The sequence below is a fragment of the Melozone crissalis genome, unplaced genomic scaffold (genome assembly GCF_028551555.1).
Source record: "Melozone crissalis strain CALT ecotype California unplaced genomic scaffold, PUWL_Pcris_2 ptg000036l_1, whole genome shotgun sequence".
Taxonomy (NCBI): Eukaryota; Metazoa; Chordata; class Aves; order Passeriformes; family Passerellidae; genus Melozone; species Melozone crissalis.
This window is the reverse complement of record NW_026535814.1, coordinates 11,816,133-11,834,724: the sequence shown is the minus strand read 5'-3', so window position 1 is coordinate 11,834,724 and position 18,592 is coordinate 11,816,133. Positions and strand designations below refer to the sequence as shown.

Below are 18,592 nucleotides of genomic sequence, written 5' to 3'. Positions count from 1 at the left end.
ATCTGTCATCTGCTCAGAAATAATAAGGTAATTGTAGTTTCTTATTAGAAGGGTCACAGGGAGCTTAGCATGACTGAGAAATCTGGCTCTAACCAGACTGAAGGCTGAACATCTCTGCAAATACTACTCTGTAAATGGATGAAGTGTTCTGACCAAATTTTCAAATTCCTGCATCAGAAACGCAGCAGGAAACAAAACCAAATGCAGCTTGGCTTTCTGAGTTTTCTAAAATGTGGTTTACAATTATGCAAGGTCATTGTTATTCTACAAAAGAGAAAGGGATGGATGTGATATATAACAGTTTAAAGTGTACTACTGCTCTCCAAATCAATACTGCAGCAATTCAACATTTATATTCCCAAGGCATTTGTTTACCAAATCAATTGCTAAACTCAAGAAGTGCAATAGCATCACACACAGTTTGATAAGGAAAGCTACAGGTACAGAGCAAGAGCACAATATATTCCTCTAAGACAGTACTCTGTTAGACATGCTGAATTAAGTTAGTCTGGATGCAGACTGAGATTCCTCAATCTGATAAGCAGTTAAGGAAACTTTCAATGAAGACATGGAAGACATCACAGACTACCCTGAAAACTACAGGAAAGCAAATACAGTAAGCAAGCATGGTGTAGCAAACACTTTCTTTCCAGTGGCACAGTGACTGAACAGAAAGACTGTTCACAACGAAGAAAAACTTCTCCCTCCTTACAGGTTCGATTCATATTATTTCGAAAATGGCTTGTCACAGAACTTTAAAGTTTATCCAGTCTTTGAGTCAGGTAGCATGTCTGGTGGTGACAGGTAACAATTATGACCTTACAACAACAATCCTGAGTTGCCAGATTTTTGTTCCCCACCTCCTGCATAACACAAGCACTCAGGGAAGTCACTTTGCTTCAGTTAACAGGAGCAAGTGAAATACTGAAAGTAAAATTCCATCAGAAAAGAGAAGAAAATGAGAAAACCATCAGGGACAGGGAAAGCAGGTGCCAGTACTCTGCCAGCACTGAGCCATCTCAGGCCCTTGCTCAGCAAAAACTTCAATCCACTTGGGTAAACCTTCGTTTTGACTCCTCACTTATTTAACTGGAGAGGAAGAATGGCAGAAAATACAGTATTTTATTCCTTTTTTCCTCTACCTGTACTGAGAGCAACTAAAAAAAACCCTCGAATGTATTCCTGAAAACTGAAAGAAAGTTAGAATCTTTTGGTTTCATTCCATGAGGTTGTCTGTGGAGAGGGGAAGTGTTTTGATACTGGTTAGCAGCAATTATCACACTGATTGCTGTGATAAGCCAATTTCATGTCTTTATTTCCCAGGTCCCTGTCTCTGAAATACTAAATACTGCTGTCCACACAAGGAGGGACTCACTTTTTCCAGTTCAGTGCAAACTGTTTCAGAGATGAGGGGATACTCTGTGTTCTTCTGCAAGCTGCTTGCTAGGTTGTACCTGCTTTAAAACAGAGGTCATTCTGACTGAATGTCCCTATTTGCTCTTTTTTTCATGATAAGCATCTCATAAACAGCTTAGAAGAGCCAGTCATAGGAAGAGCCATGCAGGGAGAAAGGTGGTCTTCCCTAAATTGAGGCTGAATTAACCTCAGTTATTAAATTTCTATGTGCCAACTTACCATCCTATGAATAATTGTCTTCGTGTCCTGGAGAAACCGAGCTAATTAAGCTGAATTATAACTGATGTGATTAAATACAGGATAAACAAATACTGGGAAAATATCAGCAACTTTCTTTAGAAGCAGACAGAAGGTACAGAACCCCTACCAGGAGTTCTGAGCTTACAACCAGGAGTTCAAGCAAAACTGCTTACATTGCCCATAATGTCCTTCTAAAACAACAGAAGATAGGTTATTGCTTGAGAATAAAATATTGCCCTGGGTTTTCCCCCCTCCTTCTTTCAAGTGATTAAACAAAGGATTTCAGGGTCAAAAGCCAGTATTACTAGTTCATACTGTACACTTTGCAAGCATAAAAACTGAAGAGAAGCCTTTGACAGTATCAAGTTAATCGTCAAAAAGCAAGACCATAATTTAATAAAGTTCTGCAGTCAAAGGAAGTAGAACAGGTAGTAATTGTCTGAAAGAGCTTAATGGCATTTAGATTTCTGTTAAATTAATTATGCCATTAGCACTCAAAATACTTAAATTTTGAGTGATGATGGGAAAACTGTTAAAAAACAGTTTTGCACAATGTTGTTCTGCTCCTTTAACTCCCTCTCCCCTCCTCATCATTGCACACAGCAGCCAGTCTCTTCTCTCCTTTCTTTCACCCCGGCTTTATCACATCACATTTACAATTCTGGAGCAAAATTGCTCCAAATGCAAAAAAAATAAGTTTCAAGATTTGTAACTTCTCTGCAGACAAGGAGGTGGAGGCCCATGTCAAACCCAAACTAACCTCAGCTTCAGACTGATCAAATACTTCAATGCCAAAATGATGGTAAAATATATTACCATTTTTTCTACACCTAAAGCTCCAATTAAACATTCTCAGAGATCTTTTTCAATACCCGAAACCTTTCACGCCTTAGTTACATTTCACAGCCCTCTGCAGCAATCACCAGGCTGCAATCTGAATAAACTTAACTGCCCTCACCCTCTGAACAACAGCAACCTGTCCTTCTCTCCAGCTCAAGGAAAAGAATTCCCTCTGTTTGCACCAGTGCCCTCCTGGTAGCAATGAAAACAAGCAGAAGAAATAGGAGGCCACTTCTTTTTCTAGAGAAAGTAGGAAAATTCCTCTTTCCTTAAATTATATATCAGAGCACTGGCAAGCTTTTAAAATACCTATTTAGAAGAATAAAACAAACTTGCAGATCCTCAGTTTCCTCTCCTGTGGGCACAAAGGATTAGAGAGGTTTTTTATAAGGCACAGGGACAGTTTTCATTTATCTTTTCTGACACTTCTCACATGTATTTCAAATAGTGCAGTGAGACAGGTGCTAGCAGAGTCCAGTATTGTTATGCTGCTTTCAGTATTAGTAACTCAGTTCTGCATGCAGCTAATGACTGAGTCAGCTGGCATTTGCCTGAGCAGCAATGAAAGTGTGCAAAACAAACATAAGTTTTAATTTACGTAATTTACTGTGATGATTTTTCTCCAAGTATCTGAAACTGTTAAAGACAATACCAATTACAACATAATTAATGTAATCATTGCAAGACTACAGGAAAGTCAGTGATTCTAAAACATTATTGCATGTGTAGGCAAGACAAGTTGAACCCTTGATATTCATGCAGCTGTTGCCACAGTAAAACTTGTAAAAGTTGCTGTTGCACAATGCTTCTTCCAAGAGACACAGATCTTGCATTAAAGAAAAAAAAAAACAAACCTGGAAAAAGACTGCACAGAGGATTAGCATCCTCTGCCTATTCCCCCCTGCAGTAATTCCTTAACTTTGACTTTGTCTGTACAACTAGTCCTTATAGTCCTTGCCTGACAGCCAGACTAGTTTCTGACTAAAAGATTTCTATTATCACCACTCAACTCTGTGCACTGACTCATAAGCATCGAGGTGATTCAACTTCTTCAAGAAAAAATCATCACTAACTTTAACCTGAACATACACCAAGTGTAAGTCACAGAAATAACTCAAGTATCTTAGTTTAATTTAAAAAAGCCTAACAAACTCAGAGCTCAAATGAACAAATGCAGACACTTTCATGATGAGTCTCAGCCCACGAGATTAAAATATTTGGTAAGACATACAATAGGCAACTCTTCTTCAGCTAAGCCCCAGCTCAGCAGTTGCTGAGAGTTGAAAACACAGAATGGAAATTAACCTATAAAACAGAATTAGTTTTTATAATTAACTGTGAACTGCAAATTGAAAATGCTTTGCCTTGAAGGGATCCCAAAAGGCATTACTCTAAGCTATCTGTGATGTCACATAGGTGTACAAGATTTCTGGTACCAACCTCAAAAGGATGAAGTACATGAAATCCTGAAAAGGTGGCAGAGTCAACTTACTACCTTTAAAATTTATTTATGCGCAAGGTATTCTAAATATAGATATACTAATATATAAATAACTAATCTAAATATAGATATACTAATATATATAAATATAGGTATACTAAAGCCTAAGTAGTGAATACTTTTGGCACAGAAAGCAAGAATTGTAACACTTTCCCTTTTTCTTCTGTATTTCACTTCTAACAAGAGCAACTGCTCTGACAATGCACAGTATCAACAGAAGATGACACTGAATTCTTTCTTTCTTCTATCCCTGTTGAAAAGCTGGCTACTCAGAAATGAGATAACAAAACACAGAATGGCTTGGTTTGAAAGGAACCTGAAAGATCACCTAGTTTCAACTCCCTGCCATGGTCTGGGATATCTTCCACTACACCAGAGATCCATCCAGCCTGGCCTTGAACACTACCAGGGATGGGGCATTCACTGCTTCTCTGGGCAACTTGTTCCAGAGCTTCACCACCCTCAAGACAGAGAATTTTTTGCTAATATCTTATCTAAATCTACTCTCAGTTTAAAGCCATTTCCCCCTTTCCTTTCACTCCAAGCCCTTGTAAAAAGTCTCTGTCCATCCTTGCAGGCTCACTTCTGGTACTGGAAGGCCACAATTAGTTCACTCCAAAGCCTTCTTTTCTCCAGGGTGAAAAATGCTCCAGTCCTCTGACCATCTTGTTGCCTGTCTTCTGTGCTGGCTCCAGCAGGTCCCTGTGGGTCCTGTGCTGGGAGCCCAGGGCTGGATGCAGTGCTCCAGGTGTGTCTCAGCAGAGCAGAGCAGAGGGGCAGAATCCCCTCCCTGCCCTGCTGCCCACGGGGCTCTGGGTGCAGCCCAGGATACATAACACACAGCTTAAATGTTAAGGCATTTTGAGGATTCTATGATTGTTATATGCTGTCGAACGAAGGGGAAAAATGTAATGATGGAAATGGCTTTAACCCCATACATTTCTTCACACTGATTCTTTAACTTTTATGACAGCCAAGATTTTGGTTTGGTTAAAAGCAGATATTACCTCCAAGGGCTGACTTGAAAAAAAGAAACATAATTTACAGCTGACTACTTGGTTAGTTCATAAGGCACCATCTCTGTTTGGGTGCAATATAATGAATATACTATCACCAGAAATAATTCTGTCACTTTGGAAAGAGTAACATTAGACAGAAAGTTTAAACTGACAAGTCTATTAGAGCAGACTCAGCTAATCTAAGTAATGTAGAGAAGTTATTCTCTTTTTTACAGTGTCCAGGTACAGCCAGTCTTTTTCTGTCCCATTCTGCCTGACTTTGAAGAAAGATACAAGAGGCAAATGTGAGCGGTAGAAAGAAAATAAGCAGATCACACAAAGCAAGCAAACAACATGTTCCCAAGGATCTCCAATGTCCTCTCCACACTTTTAATTACTGCATGCAGATGTTATTTCATCCATATGTTATTTCATCCATAAAAGAAACCTGGAAGACAGTAGGCAAGAACAACTTCCTCATTCTTCACAGGCAAATCTAAACTAATTTCTCTTGTCTAGCCCAGCAGTCATCAGAAGGAATGAAATTTCAGGGAGCTATTTGAAATTGATACCAATATAAACATTACCTTTAGACACTCCTGGTTTTTTCAAATCCAGGGTTATTTTCTATTAAATAGACATATTTTCACTTGATGAATAATAAAATGGAGCAGCATTCATATTAATTCTTATGGCTTCCCCTTTACCTTCCCACTATCACAGAAGACTGAGTAACTCCCTCATCAAATTTCTCACTTTTTCCCCGTTACCATTTTGCACTACCTTGGGCCAGCAAGCAAGAAGGGCACTTCAGGTCTATGACCAGAAACACAGGGGGGTCAAGCTGCTCTTTGCTTCTTTAATTTACCAATCCATATTACTCAGCAGTAAAACTTCACCAGCAGTCATGATTGGGGATTAAAAATTCCTACATTCCTCCTTTCATTTCCCATTCCTGGAAAGGAACCAACTTCTCTTGAACCACTGACCTGTGAAAGACAGAAACACATTCCTGTGTATTCTGCAGCTCTATTTGTACATACCTTGGGCCTTAGGTCATGTAAGTAATTACTGATTCATCCCTACCAATATTATGCCTTTCTTAAGTTTGGTGCAGACTCAGATCCAAGGCCTCAAACATCAGAAAGCTAACACAAAATCTGTATATTCTTGGTGTGAAATAAATAAAGGAAATTATTTAACTAAATAAAGGAACTAATTCTGTAATTATGAGATGCCAACAACCCTCTAGACTTCCCTTCCAGCATAGTGTACTAGTTTGTCTTCATAAAAGACATGATCCTGAGTATTACTGCACCAATATTCAAGCTATTTTTACTTCCACTAAAAAAATCTTGCTCTTGATGCCCTGTACTTCACTTTCAGAATAGCTAAATAAAACTCTTTAAATAATCTGCTAACAATCACAGAAAATCTAGAAATCCTAAATTTAAACCATGGACTAGACGGGAGTTACTTTATGTTGAAGACAGAACTTGGCATGGAGTGAGAACATTTTATTTAAAATAATGCTGACTGCAAATCCTTTTATCCCAAAGCTCCTCAAGAATTCAGGTTTCAAACTCACTGAACAGTTCTGGTTGGAGAAAAATTGAAGGGTAGAAAGGATCAGTGGTGTGAAAAACATATCCCAGCAGTCATAAGGAGGATTTAACTTTTCAGAAAGGAACACAGATGGGTGGCTCCCGTGGTGTTTTGATTGAGATGCTCTCATTTTGCATAATCTTTTCTAACAGAGTTTTAAAAAGCCTGGCAGAAGGAAAGGCACACACCACTGGAAAATAGCTGCTTAAAAAGATTCAGAAAGCAAATTGATTGAAATGCAGAAAAATTAGTACCATTCAGTCCACATGTTCGTTCCTTTTCCATCGGGATGGCCCGTCTTCTCCTTAAAGCATTTGGAAGGTTATTTGCACCATAGATAATATGGGGATGGGGTGTTCCCTCCTTCTGTGGATGCTTTTTAATGGGCTCAATGAAGTAATCCCCATGGGGCAGATGGAAATATCCAGTCTGAAAATAAGCACAAAAGAGTTAATCTCTTCTGTTCAGTACTAGAAGACAAAAAATAAATATACCGTTCATACCACCAAACCCAAGCTTTCCTCACAAGCCAGTCATTTACACTGGAGAAATATGAACACAAAAGGTTTTTAGTATTTATTCTGCTGCCTACATCTAGGCTGTTTCATACCTCACAGTCATTACAGCCCAAAGTGAAACAGAAAAAAATATCTCCTTCCTAATAACCTGAAACTGAGTCAAAGACTCTCATATTTTTACAAAGCCAGTAAAAGGTCAAAAGCTGATTTGACAAACATGATGCACGAGGAAGAGCTGCATCTTATTCTTCTGGTGTTTTGCATCCATTCCCCAGAGATCAAGACTGGAATAGAAGCTGTTTCATAAGTGCAGATTGAAATTCTGTTCCCAGCTGCAGTCCCACAATCAATTACCCAACCCATCAGATGGGCTGGACTGTACGGCCCAACTTTGCCTCACACCATACACCCTCACTGGCCCCCAGGCCAACACTACAATGGAAGCAATAAGAAGTTTTTCGTGAATTATCAAGCCATTAAGAACATCCAGGAGATCAGCTAAAAAGGCTGCAACATTCACAGGCTGAAACTTTTGTATCAGCTCCCTGCTTTGCCCAAGCTACAGCGCCCTTGATACCCATCTGGAGCGCACAGGGTCCTTTCACACCTCACCCTGCCATGATCCAGGACTCACTTCCAACCAGGCATGGCCTTGGCCCATCGTGTCTCAGCGTTTTGGCAGGGACTGCACACACTGCAAAACCACTGTACTGCCCCTTCCATGTCAAGATATACGGAGCAATGTTTAATCTAAAAGCAAAGGATCTACTGACAACCCAAACCACACTGGGGATGGGACAGGAGGCTGGGGTATTCCAGTCTTGGCTGTGTTTCCTCTTCACTTTCTTGCTGTGGTCAGTGGACCCCTCTTAGCCTATTCTGGAAGAGGGAAAAAATGCAGTAACAGTCTGTTCCTGCAGCTTCTATATTCAAACACAGAATGGCAGACAAATTTTCAAATCTTTTTAAATATTCCAAAGCCTTAGAGTTTCTCTGGATGGTTGGGAAAGCCAGTATGAGATTAAGGATATGAAAGAAATCCTATGAATGGAAGAAAAGCACTCTTATAAAACTATAAAATAACCATGGGCTCTACATACAAGGAGACAAGGGGCAGCTCAGTAAAGTACCTTCTGCCTCCACATGTATTGCCACAGGGCCAGTACATCCCACAGCAAACTTGTGCAAATAAATAACTGTGACTGTCCTTTCACAGTTTACCCAACAGCTCTGGAGATCAGAAACTCTTTCTTTCCAATGGAAGTCAAAGCTTTAAAGCCAGAGGTTGGTGTTGGTTTGAAGCTGTGTTTATACCCCTAAAGCATCAAAGGTTCAGGACTCATAGTCACATCTGTTTGTTCATCTGGGATTTCAGCTACTGCCTGTATGGGTTTTGTTTCATTTTTAAGAAAAAATAGATTGGGACTTCTGATTATTAAACAGCATACCAAAAAAATGCTTATGTTTCTTTTTAAATCATAAATCAAGGCACAGGACCAGAGCCAGACACAGAAGCATCCACATTCACACTGGATAAAACTTTCAGGCAAGAGTGAATCCATACAGCAAGAATGCATCTGCAGTGGTCATACCAGGAGAACTGTGATGTGGCTTTCCTCATGCTGCTCAGGGAATCAATGCACCTTCACAAATCCTTGCCCATTCCTTTTCATTCCACAGGGTTCAATCTTTCCTGGATATCTGTAATTTTTGACTGGATTATTTGATTAATTTGGTGGGGTTTTAAGCCAGTTGGGATGAAGAAGAACTAGCCATCTTCATTTGCAGACCCAGATTTTTGGAAGCAAGTGGCAATAGCTGCCGGATTATTGTGTCAATGTCTATCTGCAACAAGAAAGGCCAGATAATCCTATAAAAGGTGGAATAAGCCTATCAGTGGTAAATTCAAGCTCCTCCATCAATGCTTGCATGTTAAAATTCAGCTGTCTATCCAAGCTGTATGGAGCAGGGAAAAAAGCAAAACTTCATTATATGAATAGGACTGTAAAAGCCCATTTCCAGCACAGAGGCGTTCCAAAAGCTTCCAGAGACTTCCAGCACTTACTGAACTCTCGCTCTGCATTTGCACTTTCACCCTGCACAGGCTATCCACCAATAAATTAAATGCTGAGACGAACTGAGACCAAAGAAAAAAAAGACCAATCTTCACATTAAACTTACTTCAAAGCACTGAGGACTGGCAAAATTCCCTTTGCTGATTAAATACGTCTTTAGTTTTGCTCTTCATAGCTGTTCTTTTCTGACTCACAAATATAACAGCAAGAATTTTTCATTTAAAGTCCATCAGATTTCTAGCTATGTAAATACAATATAAGCTTTTTTTGAGCTTCACCTGCTTTTGAGTGCATTCACACAGCCTCAGAACACACAAAGGAGGGCAGTTATGAAAGCCTCATTAGAAAACAGTCATTCATATTTACATTAATGAAAGGGTTTAGTTATCACCACAGGAAAAAAAATTACTGCAGAGAAGCTTTCCTCATTTGAACTTTCTTATGTAAAGCTACCGAGTAACACAGCAACAGACATGGTCAGAAAACAGGGGTGGAGTGTGCATGTGTGTGTTTGTTTGGGGGGTGTGTGTTTCCCTCAAAGCCTACAGGTGAAAAATCTACAAACCTACCACAGCATTTTTTATAGACTGTTGTTCTCCCCTCTTTCAAATCTCACTCTTTGCCCTCAGATTCTGACATGCTGTGGCTGCAAATGTTTACCATACTGTATTGTAGTGCTGCTACATCACTTCATGGGATTTTTAACTCATGTGCCTCATTATTTTGACACAAACAGCTCCATGAACATATCACATCTCCTACATCGCATGTCACTTGCCAAAACGACACCGATGATCCTGGAACACCTCTGACTTAAAAGTTTTCAACCATGTTTCAAAATGTTTTGATTTTCAGTAGAATCTGCATTTTCCAGTGGAAAGCACATCGTTTTCACATATTTCTTTCAGTCAAAAGCTCAGAAGTTTGTCAAAACACATTTTCTGGCATGTTTTTTTCAATCAGTTCCACGTGGGAAGCTGAAGCTGAGTCCTGTGGGAAGGGAAAGAGCAGCTTTACTCTTGGCTATGGTTATGAAATTGCAATACTAGACCAGACAGCAGAGCCTAGAATTAGTGGGTGTTTGTTAGGAGAAAAAGGGAAGGGAAAAAACAACAATCTGTAGTCTAAAGTTACAATAACCGTATGTTGACAATAATGCTCAAAAAAATTGCATCTGTAGTGAGAACAGTGAGTAACTCCATGAAATTAAACAATATTTCTGACAACAAGTCAATCAAGAATTTTGACAACAGGACAGTGACAGAACCTGAAAATACAGCAACTTTTAGAAGCAACATGAAAGAAGAGGACAAGATTTGAGTTTTACCTTCAGGTACTTTGCTCCAGGCGCTTATTAGAACTGTAATACATGGTAAGAGAAACTAGGTTTGAATACAAGAATTAAAGAAAAAATTGTGGCATATGAAACATGCATTATCAGAGAACTACAGCTGCAAATAATCCAAACAGAACTGGTAAAGTAAATGATCTGTTAACATTACACACGCTAAATTTATTTTAGCTAATCACTTAGTTCCTTTCTGTATGTCCCTTTTTTTTTTTTTCCCAGGGATCTCTCTTTTTGAATTTCTCATCTGTTCCTATTTCAGCCAAAAGAAAAACCTAGCATCCAGATGAGATTTTTCACTACATCCTCAGACACAGCTAGAAAAAAACCCCTTGCCATGATGTTGCTCAGAACAGAAAGAGATTGGGGCTTTTAGGTACTGAGTAATTTGATGAAAGATTTTTATGAACACCACCCACTCTAACACACTTCTACAGAAAAAAATCTATGCTTTTAGCACAATTTAGTGAAGAAAGTGTAATATTGAAACATAGCCTTGTGGTTCAACATAGCTTTGGTTTGAAATAAAAACAGCTTATTTTTTGCGACAAAGTAAGTGAAAGAACAGAATACTGTAATTCCATGAGATTTTACATACTTTTGTCACACTTGCTATAATATTTTAGGAACTGACAGAAAACTGGTCAGAGGTCCAGAGTTATGCCCTGGACAATGTGAGCTCAGAAAGTTCAGACACAGATGGTAAGGGGGGAAAATAGCCAAATTTACAGTAACATGGGCTTTTGTGGAAGGAAATCTGGAGAGGAAGGATTGTCTGACATCCTCCAGTTCCCAGGTTCCTAAAGGATTTATCAGTTCTGGATACTTCAGAGAGAAGGGTCTTTCTGGCTGGGAGGATATCCTCAGCCAAGGAGAGAAGACAAGTCTCTAGGGCCATGTCTATCAGCTACCATAAAACTACTTAAGATGCACAATCACTCAGAGAGACCTGGCAGAGAATCAATCCTCTGGCTTAGAGCACCAGCTTGATGGTGACTACACTCAACTTCATTTTTTCTATTCACTCTTTCTGGATGAAGGTTATCTAGAATAAGTCTTAAAACATTAAAGCCCCTCACTTTTATAAAAACATGTAAAAGAAGCGAACAATCCAAAATATGCATTCATTTGCCCCTCTGCTATGACACAGATACAGTTCATTAAATAATTCTGAATCAGGTGTCACTTCTATGGACCTTGAACTCACTCCGAGCTTTGCATCTCATACAGAATCTGAAACAGCCTAGGTACATTCATTTCTACTGAAGGAAATTCTTTGTGAAATTAATCTTCTGTAGAGACTGCAGCATGCTCACTTGAAAATGTACAACTTGGAGCATGTAATTTTAAAAGACATCTTTGTTCATGCTTCATTCAGGTCATGGCATCCTCCACCATCATCTTTACTGTCTATCCTAAACATTTATTACTTCTTCTATTTTGTGATTTTCCTTAAGAACCAACAGTCCAGGTATCTTATTCCTATTTACTTGTGCATACACTATTGCTGCAGCTATATTTGCATCGTAGAAATTTCCCATCTTCTTCTCTCATTACAGAAGATCCACAAATGATGATAATTGCCTGGCCATTAAATTTCTTTGAGCCCCATTAGGTAGCATCTCTGCAGCTCTGAAATCCAGCAGTTCATGAAGAACATGAAGTTCCTACATCTCTAACTGTGCCCAGCAGCACACACTTCATATTGTCCAGCTCCTTTCCACATTCTCACTTTATACTTTTTGAAATACATCCCATTGGATCCACACAAGCCAAAACTGTCCTCTTTTGCTGCACTTAAAGCTCAGACACACCATTAAATTCCAACAGGGTAAAACTTTTTTGCCTACTGGAGTACTAGCAACTGGGCATTTTTATGGTCTTGAAATAGAGCAAATAAAGTATTTAATAAACTTTACACAGCACTCAGAGCTGGTTCTAGTAAGCTGAAACGAGGTGTGTTTGCCACACGCTGAGCACGCAGCAGGTAGATGGCATGGCACAGTTGATTAAAATTCATTAACTCAATCACAGTTTCAACCCTTCTCCTATTTACCAGTGGGATTTTCACACTGCAGCTGAGACAGACCGCCAAGGACTGCCTGAAGTCCAGGGCACTCTGAAGATCTCAGGCTCCTTCTGTCATATTTTCCTTGTTGCCCAACTGCTGCAGAGTGCCCTGGGTCTCAGAGCAAGGTCACAGCTCTTTGGGCTGCCTGTTCTGTGCAAAGGCTCTGAGGTGACATCCCACCAGCACAGCCTGGGTGCACGGTGCCTCGCCTGAGCTCTGAGCCACACAGCAAGCTACGTCAGCTGAAGATGTTACCTTGAGAATTAAATATGCCCAGATGAGTTTCCTCCTGCAAAAGTCAGCTAGGTCACACTTGCACTGCATCAAGCAAGGACTATGAAAAAGTAATAAAGTCTCAAGCTCTATCTCAGGGTGAATATAATAGCAAGCTAAATATAAATTTTAAAATCAATCAGCTTTGCTACCCAGCTTGAAGGATGCTCTTTGGTGAACAATAACATACCTTTTATGAGTTTTTTACTATTCCCTATATTTATGCTTTGCCCTTTCCCCTCCTCCCCTGTTTTTATATTGGAAGCTTTATGGTAACCAGTGGGGAAGAAAGTGATAAAAACCCCCACTGCTTTTTCAAGAGCAAGAGGCTTCCTTTGACTTTAGTCCCAAGAGGGTGAGATTATCAGGTTTTTACTTCATTTGGGATCAAAAAACAACTGAGGCAAGTGTTACTGTTCTGAAACAAAACAAAGAGTTTGCCCAATCCCTCCAAAGACAATCCGGGAGAGTAAGAAAGAGCAACAGCTGTTTTCTTCATGGAAAATACTCTTGGAATATCTCATTTTAATTTTTCTAATCAAATTTGTTCAGAAAACACTGTATCCAGGAGATTTACATGGTACTAACTGGGGATTTTTATCTTGTTGATATTAAAACTGCTGTTCATGAAAATGCAAATTAACTATGTAAAAATAGTTTGTACTTCTCAGCATTTGAAATCTCCGCTGACACTTTGAATGAGAAGTTTTAAAGCTTTGATTTGGAATCCAGCACATTTTCACAGTTTGCAAAACAGGTTACGTTTGATGATTTAAAGCCTATCTAATGTCGAAGAGTGAAGATTTAACACCAGATTGTTAAACAGTTCCATGCCTAAACAGTGGTTTCTATTAAGAATGAAAAGACAGGCAAGAGGATTCACAAAGCAGACATGATCTCTAATCACAGAGACAGAAAGCACCACGGTTGTTTTGGCTTCCTGCTCACTTATACTCTAAAACTAATTTCAAGCCAGTGAGCATGACAATGTTAATTTTGCAGAGTTCAAACTTTATTAGAGAATAACTAAATGCAAACATTTGATCAAATGACAAGTGGCTTTGTTTCTATTGACAAGTATTGTTTGTATTACTCTGACCTACAGGACCCCCAGTCAACAGCCAGAAAGCAGAGATACAAATGATGACAGCTGCCACAACGTGTGCAGATGGATGGAAGAAAGCACAATTATCCCATTTTCCAGGGGATGAAAGTCTGTCAGGAACCTTACTCCTCTCAAGAGCAGAGCAAGGGAAGGTCACAGCCAAACTTCTTCCTCTCAATAGAAATTATTTTGCTTGATGAAAATTAAGTCTGTGAGGCAGCATCAGACTGAGCCACCTGTTGATGCTCTTCTCCTCTCTTCACTCTGTCCAGCCCAAAACCAAGAAGTGGTATCAGAAGCAGACAGGATATTTTAGGTCTGCTTTTGTCATCATAGGTGTGTTGAAAGAAAAGGATTCTGCCTCTTTTTTTTCCAAACTCATGAAGTGTCACAGCAGACAGGACTTAAGAATTAATTTCACCTTGCCATGGAAGGGCGATTCCATCAGTTAACATCAGTGTCATTTCACAGTGCCCTTAAAGGCAGCCTGTACTGATGCCCTCAGCCTCTTCTTCACTTCCCACCCATGTTTCCAGTGCCATTCCAGAAGGTGACTTCCCAGTACCAAAGGAGCTGCACAGTGACATGGAAGAATACTCTAATGAATCCATGAGGAGTCATGGATTCTGCTCAACAACTGCAGCTTGAAACACCCTGCCCTCATACCCAGGGTGGTGTGAGCAAGCAGCTGCTCCATTTGCTCTGCACAGCCTCGTGACAGCCTGCGAGCCATGCTCAAGCTGCAGCTTGTTGTGCTATCCCTGGGGAGGAAGGAAGGGGGAGGGAGCTTATCAAAACCAAATACCTTACAAAACAGGAAAATTCAGTCCCAGCTGAGGGCAGCTGTGGTGAGTGACACGTTACACCAAAAAGGTTACTCTGCACCACAAACTAGTCTCTGTTTAGAAAGGGACTGAAAGCAGGAACTGGGATGCAGAAGGAGAGGGGAGAAGAAATTAAATGAAACAATAAAAACAGAGAGCCAGTACTTGCAGGACAAAGTGCAGTCTCTAGCACACAGCTGATGCTCAGCACGTGCCACTCTGGGAAGCAGCATGATGGTAACCGGCAATCACCACAGATGTGCTGAACTCCTGCTGGCCTGGGGCAAAGCACACACAAATCACTTGACTTTCCTGGTTATTTTTGGCAGCCTGAGAAGGGAGAGTGATGTGCTTTCATGACTGCATCTGGCACACACCACCACGAATTTTTTTTCAAATCTATGAATCCCAGTTCCCTCTCATACATAACAAAGGTAGAGGCTGTTCTGATTCAGCACTGGATTCAGGTCCATTTAAAAGGACAAAGCTTTTAAAATAGTTAGCTCCGAATGTGATGTAAACCCCTCCTTGAAGTCTGAATTCTGACTGAAATCCATTCCCACTAATATCAGAGGTACAGTGTGCACACTGATATATCATCAGATTTACCTGGGCATACGAGACACTAAAGCTCACAGGCAGGAAATTAACTTCTATCTCAGAGTTGCAGAGAGACGACCTATACTGTGAAATACAAGTTGTGCAAAAAGCCCACTCCAGTAAAAGCAAAAGCCTGCAAGACAAACAAATACTCCTTGGCAGGACATACTCAGTAAAAAAACAAATCAAATTTGATACAAAACCAGTAACTAGTAAACTACTTAAACAAAGAATAGCATAAAAGCTCAGGTGATTTCCAGGACTCTTCTGCTGGGAGAGTGATGATGAAATGTCAAAGGTGTCTGAGGTGATGGATACTTTAAAGTGCTTCTGAAGCTTGTAGCAAATCAACAAGTTCAACACTTTCCAGAGAAAGGCTGTTGTAATAAGCACCTAAAAAGGCTGGAAAACAGACAACATGGGGCACAGATGGTCTGGAGAGTTCCTACCTCTTTGCCCTAGTAAAAAAAGGTAGGGAGCTTCAAAACAAGCTGGTAGGAAACAAAACATTTTTTCACCCAAGTCAGAGGAGGTTCACATCCCTGCTGTGCTGGGAGCCCAGGGCTGGATGCAGTGCTCCAGGTGTGTCTCAGCAGAGCAGAGCAGAGGGGCAGAATCCCCTCCCTGCCCTGCTGCCCACGGGGCTCTGGGTGCAGCCTGGGAAACAGTTGGGTTCTGGCCCAAACATGTCTCTCCAGTTTAGAAACACGGACTCCACGTGGCACAGTATCAAATGCTTTGCTCAAGTCCTCCTAGATGCCATAAAAAACTGGAAATCAGAAATGTTTTAGAGAAGTACCAGAAATGGCTGCATAAATTTACGTAGGGAAGATTAGTCCCTCCTTTTTGAACACAAAAATACCAACTGCCGCTCAGAAACAGACTGCACATCAAGGAGATATTCCTACTTTCCATCCTTCTGTTACTCCTCTTGCCAGGAATCTGCTATTGATCATTATTTCCTTCTGAAAGTCAGTCACTCATACTCAACAAAGCCAAGGGTCGGGAAAATTAAAACCCTCCACCAAGAAGGAAATCTCCATCTGCTGCTCAGATGCTGTCTTTGCAGGAGCTTTTTCAATAGGAAAAGAGCCTTTCTTGGTTGAGTGCTTCTTCATTCTTCCTGCAGTCCAAAGGACTTGTCCCTATTGTACCTTTCATGCTCCAGGTTTCTATTTCCTTGAAGCTGTAACATCAGCCTCAGATCCCCTCGGGGATGTCAGTGCAGAACCTGTGCACGCCTCTCACGTCAGACTAATCCTTCTTGTCCCAGACTAACTCTGGGGCAGGCTGGGCTTTGGGGCTGACCTTGCACTGCCATAGGGCTCAGATCCTCAGGCAAGCAGCAACCACTTCTAAAAGAAGTCTCCATTGCACAAACCATTCCTGGAAAATACACTTTTGTCTGCCTGCAAAAAGAAAATGTCTTAGTTGTACAACTCACCCATGACTTCAAAGGATACGGTTTCAGTCAAAAGCTCATTAATTTAAGATTTTCATTTCACACTGTTTTGATATGTGTGGATATGTGTGGGTTTTTTCTTTGTAAACTATTTCTGTAAAAAAACAGGTTTTGATGGTTGAAAAAATTACTAGCTTTATTTCAAACAGACAAAAATTAGACCTTACATTAAAATCATTCTTTATCTGCAATGAAAAGAGATTAGTTTTCCTGTTTTGGAAATACAACACTTCTTGCAATAAAAGCATTTCATTTTGTCTTAAAAGCAGCAGTCAGCCTTTTAGGTTTGAATGCAGTATGCCATAGCACCAAAAAAAAGGCCAAAATAGATAAGAATTGACCTATTTATCTGGAGAAAAAATTGCAGTAAAACATTCTTTGGAACCAAGCAGGTGAGGAAAAGTATTTTGCTATAATAATAAAAGGACTCATTTTCTTTCTGTTAAAGTTCCACTGTCTTCTTTTGTTCACAGGGTGTTAAAGTTTTCTCTCTAAAACTGGCATGTTTTGAAATCCTCACAATGTACCTCCCAGGAATTCAGAAACCATGAACCCTTTAAACTTAAAAAAAGGGCACAGATGTTCAGCTTTTCTAAGAATTCAGCTGTTTTTTCCCTTAGGACTTTCAATACTTTTTACATGACACTGATACAGTGATATGCAGGGAAACATGCAAAAGAATAAGAAAATACTTTTTGTACAGATAAGGGAGATGTTGTCTGCAAATGATACACGTTCCTCAAGACATGCTCATAGTTCTGCAAAATCAAATGTTTTACTAAAGAAGTTTAAATAAACAAAAAATATACTAAGCATCTTCAGCTACCATTCTGCATGACTCTTACTAATCTAGGAATACTAAAAATTAAAAAACCTTGGTAACAATTGGAAGAAATAGAAGATACTAAATATTTGTACATAAGCAGTCCTGACAGAACTTCACTGGACTTAAGAGTTCTTTAAAAGAGAGGTGTAATTGACTCATAAACCTCTAACAGGCTTTTGTGTAACCAAAGAACTGTTTACAAACAAATTTATGAAGGAATTCTGGACTGAATCATCAATATTTCACAATCATTCTCTCTCAAACTTAGACAAGCAGTACATACCATAAGCAATTCATTCTGCTCTCATTATTGGCTGGAGTTGCACAGGTAAATACCAGAATTTTACTGCAGAAATCTTTTCAACTGAGATATGAGACTGTGACCTTTTGAAAGACACATTCTCAAATGAGGTTTTTTCTACAGGATGATGCCAGATCCTGACAATTCCAGTGAATCATCAGTAATGGAAATGCTATAATTGAAAAACAATGCTTTTGCACAAGGGAAGGGAAAGGTGCTCTTTTTTTTGCTTTTATTTTGCCTTTTTTCCCCCCCTGCATGCATATGTGTGTGTGTGTGTGTGTGTGTGTGTGTGTGTGTGTGTTCCTCTCCAAAACAATTCAGGCAAGATTTTCTCAAGTTTCTCTGTCAGCCTTTTTTATTTCTCCTCTATGACAATGAAAACCAGAAAATAAACAAATACATCTGTGGCTCTCCACCTCATTGATTTATTTGCAGCAGGAATGGACCTGACAGCCTACATCACACAACAAACCACATGTGGATTCCAAAGGCAATGAATAATCCCCTGAAGGCTCAGATGAAAACACATGCACTGTTCCTGTCCCTTCTACTGTCACTTTAAAGTATGCTTGACCATGCTCTTTGC

General features: G+C 39.9%; 1 protein-coding gene across 1 annotated transcript in view; it reads right to left on the bottom strand.

The window, feature by feature from the left end:
- Positions 1 to 18,592, bottom strand: part of ADAMTS12 (ADAM metallopeptidase with thrombospondin type 1 motif 12) — a 140,956-nt gene that overhangs the window by 82,165 nt on the left and 40,199 nt on the right. Inside the window, exon 3 of the mRNA XM_054283474.1 lies at positions 6,855 to 7,029. Within this exon, the coding sequence (XP_054139449.1) occupies positions 6,855 to 7,029 (175 nt within the window). The remainder of the gene's footprint in view (positions 1 to 6,854; positions 7,030 to 18,592) is intronic.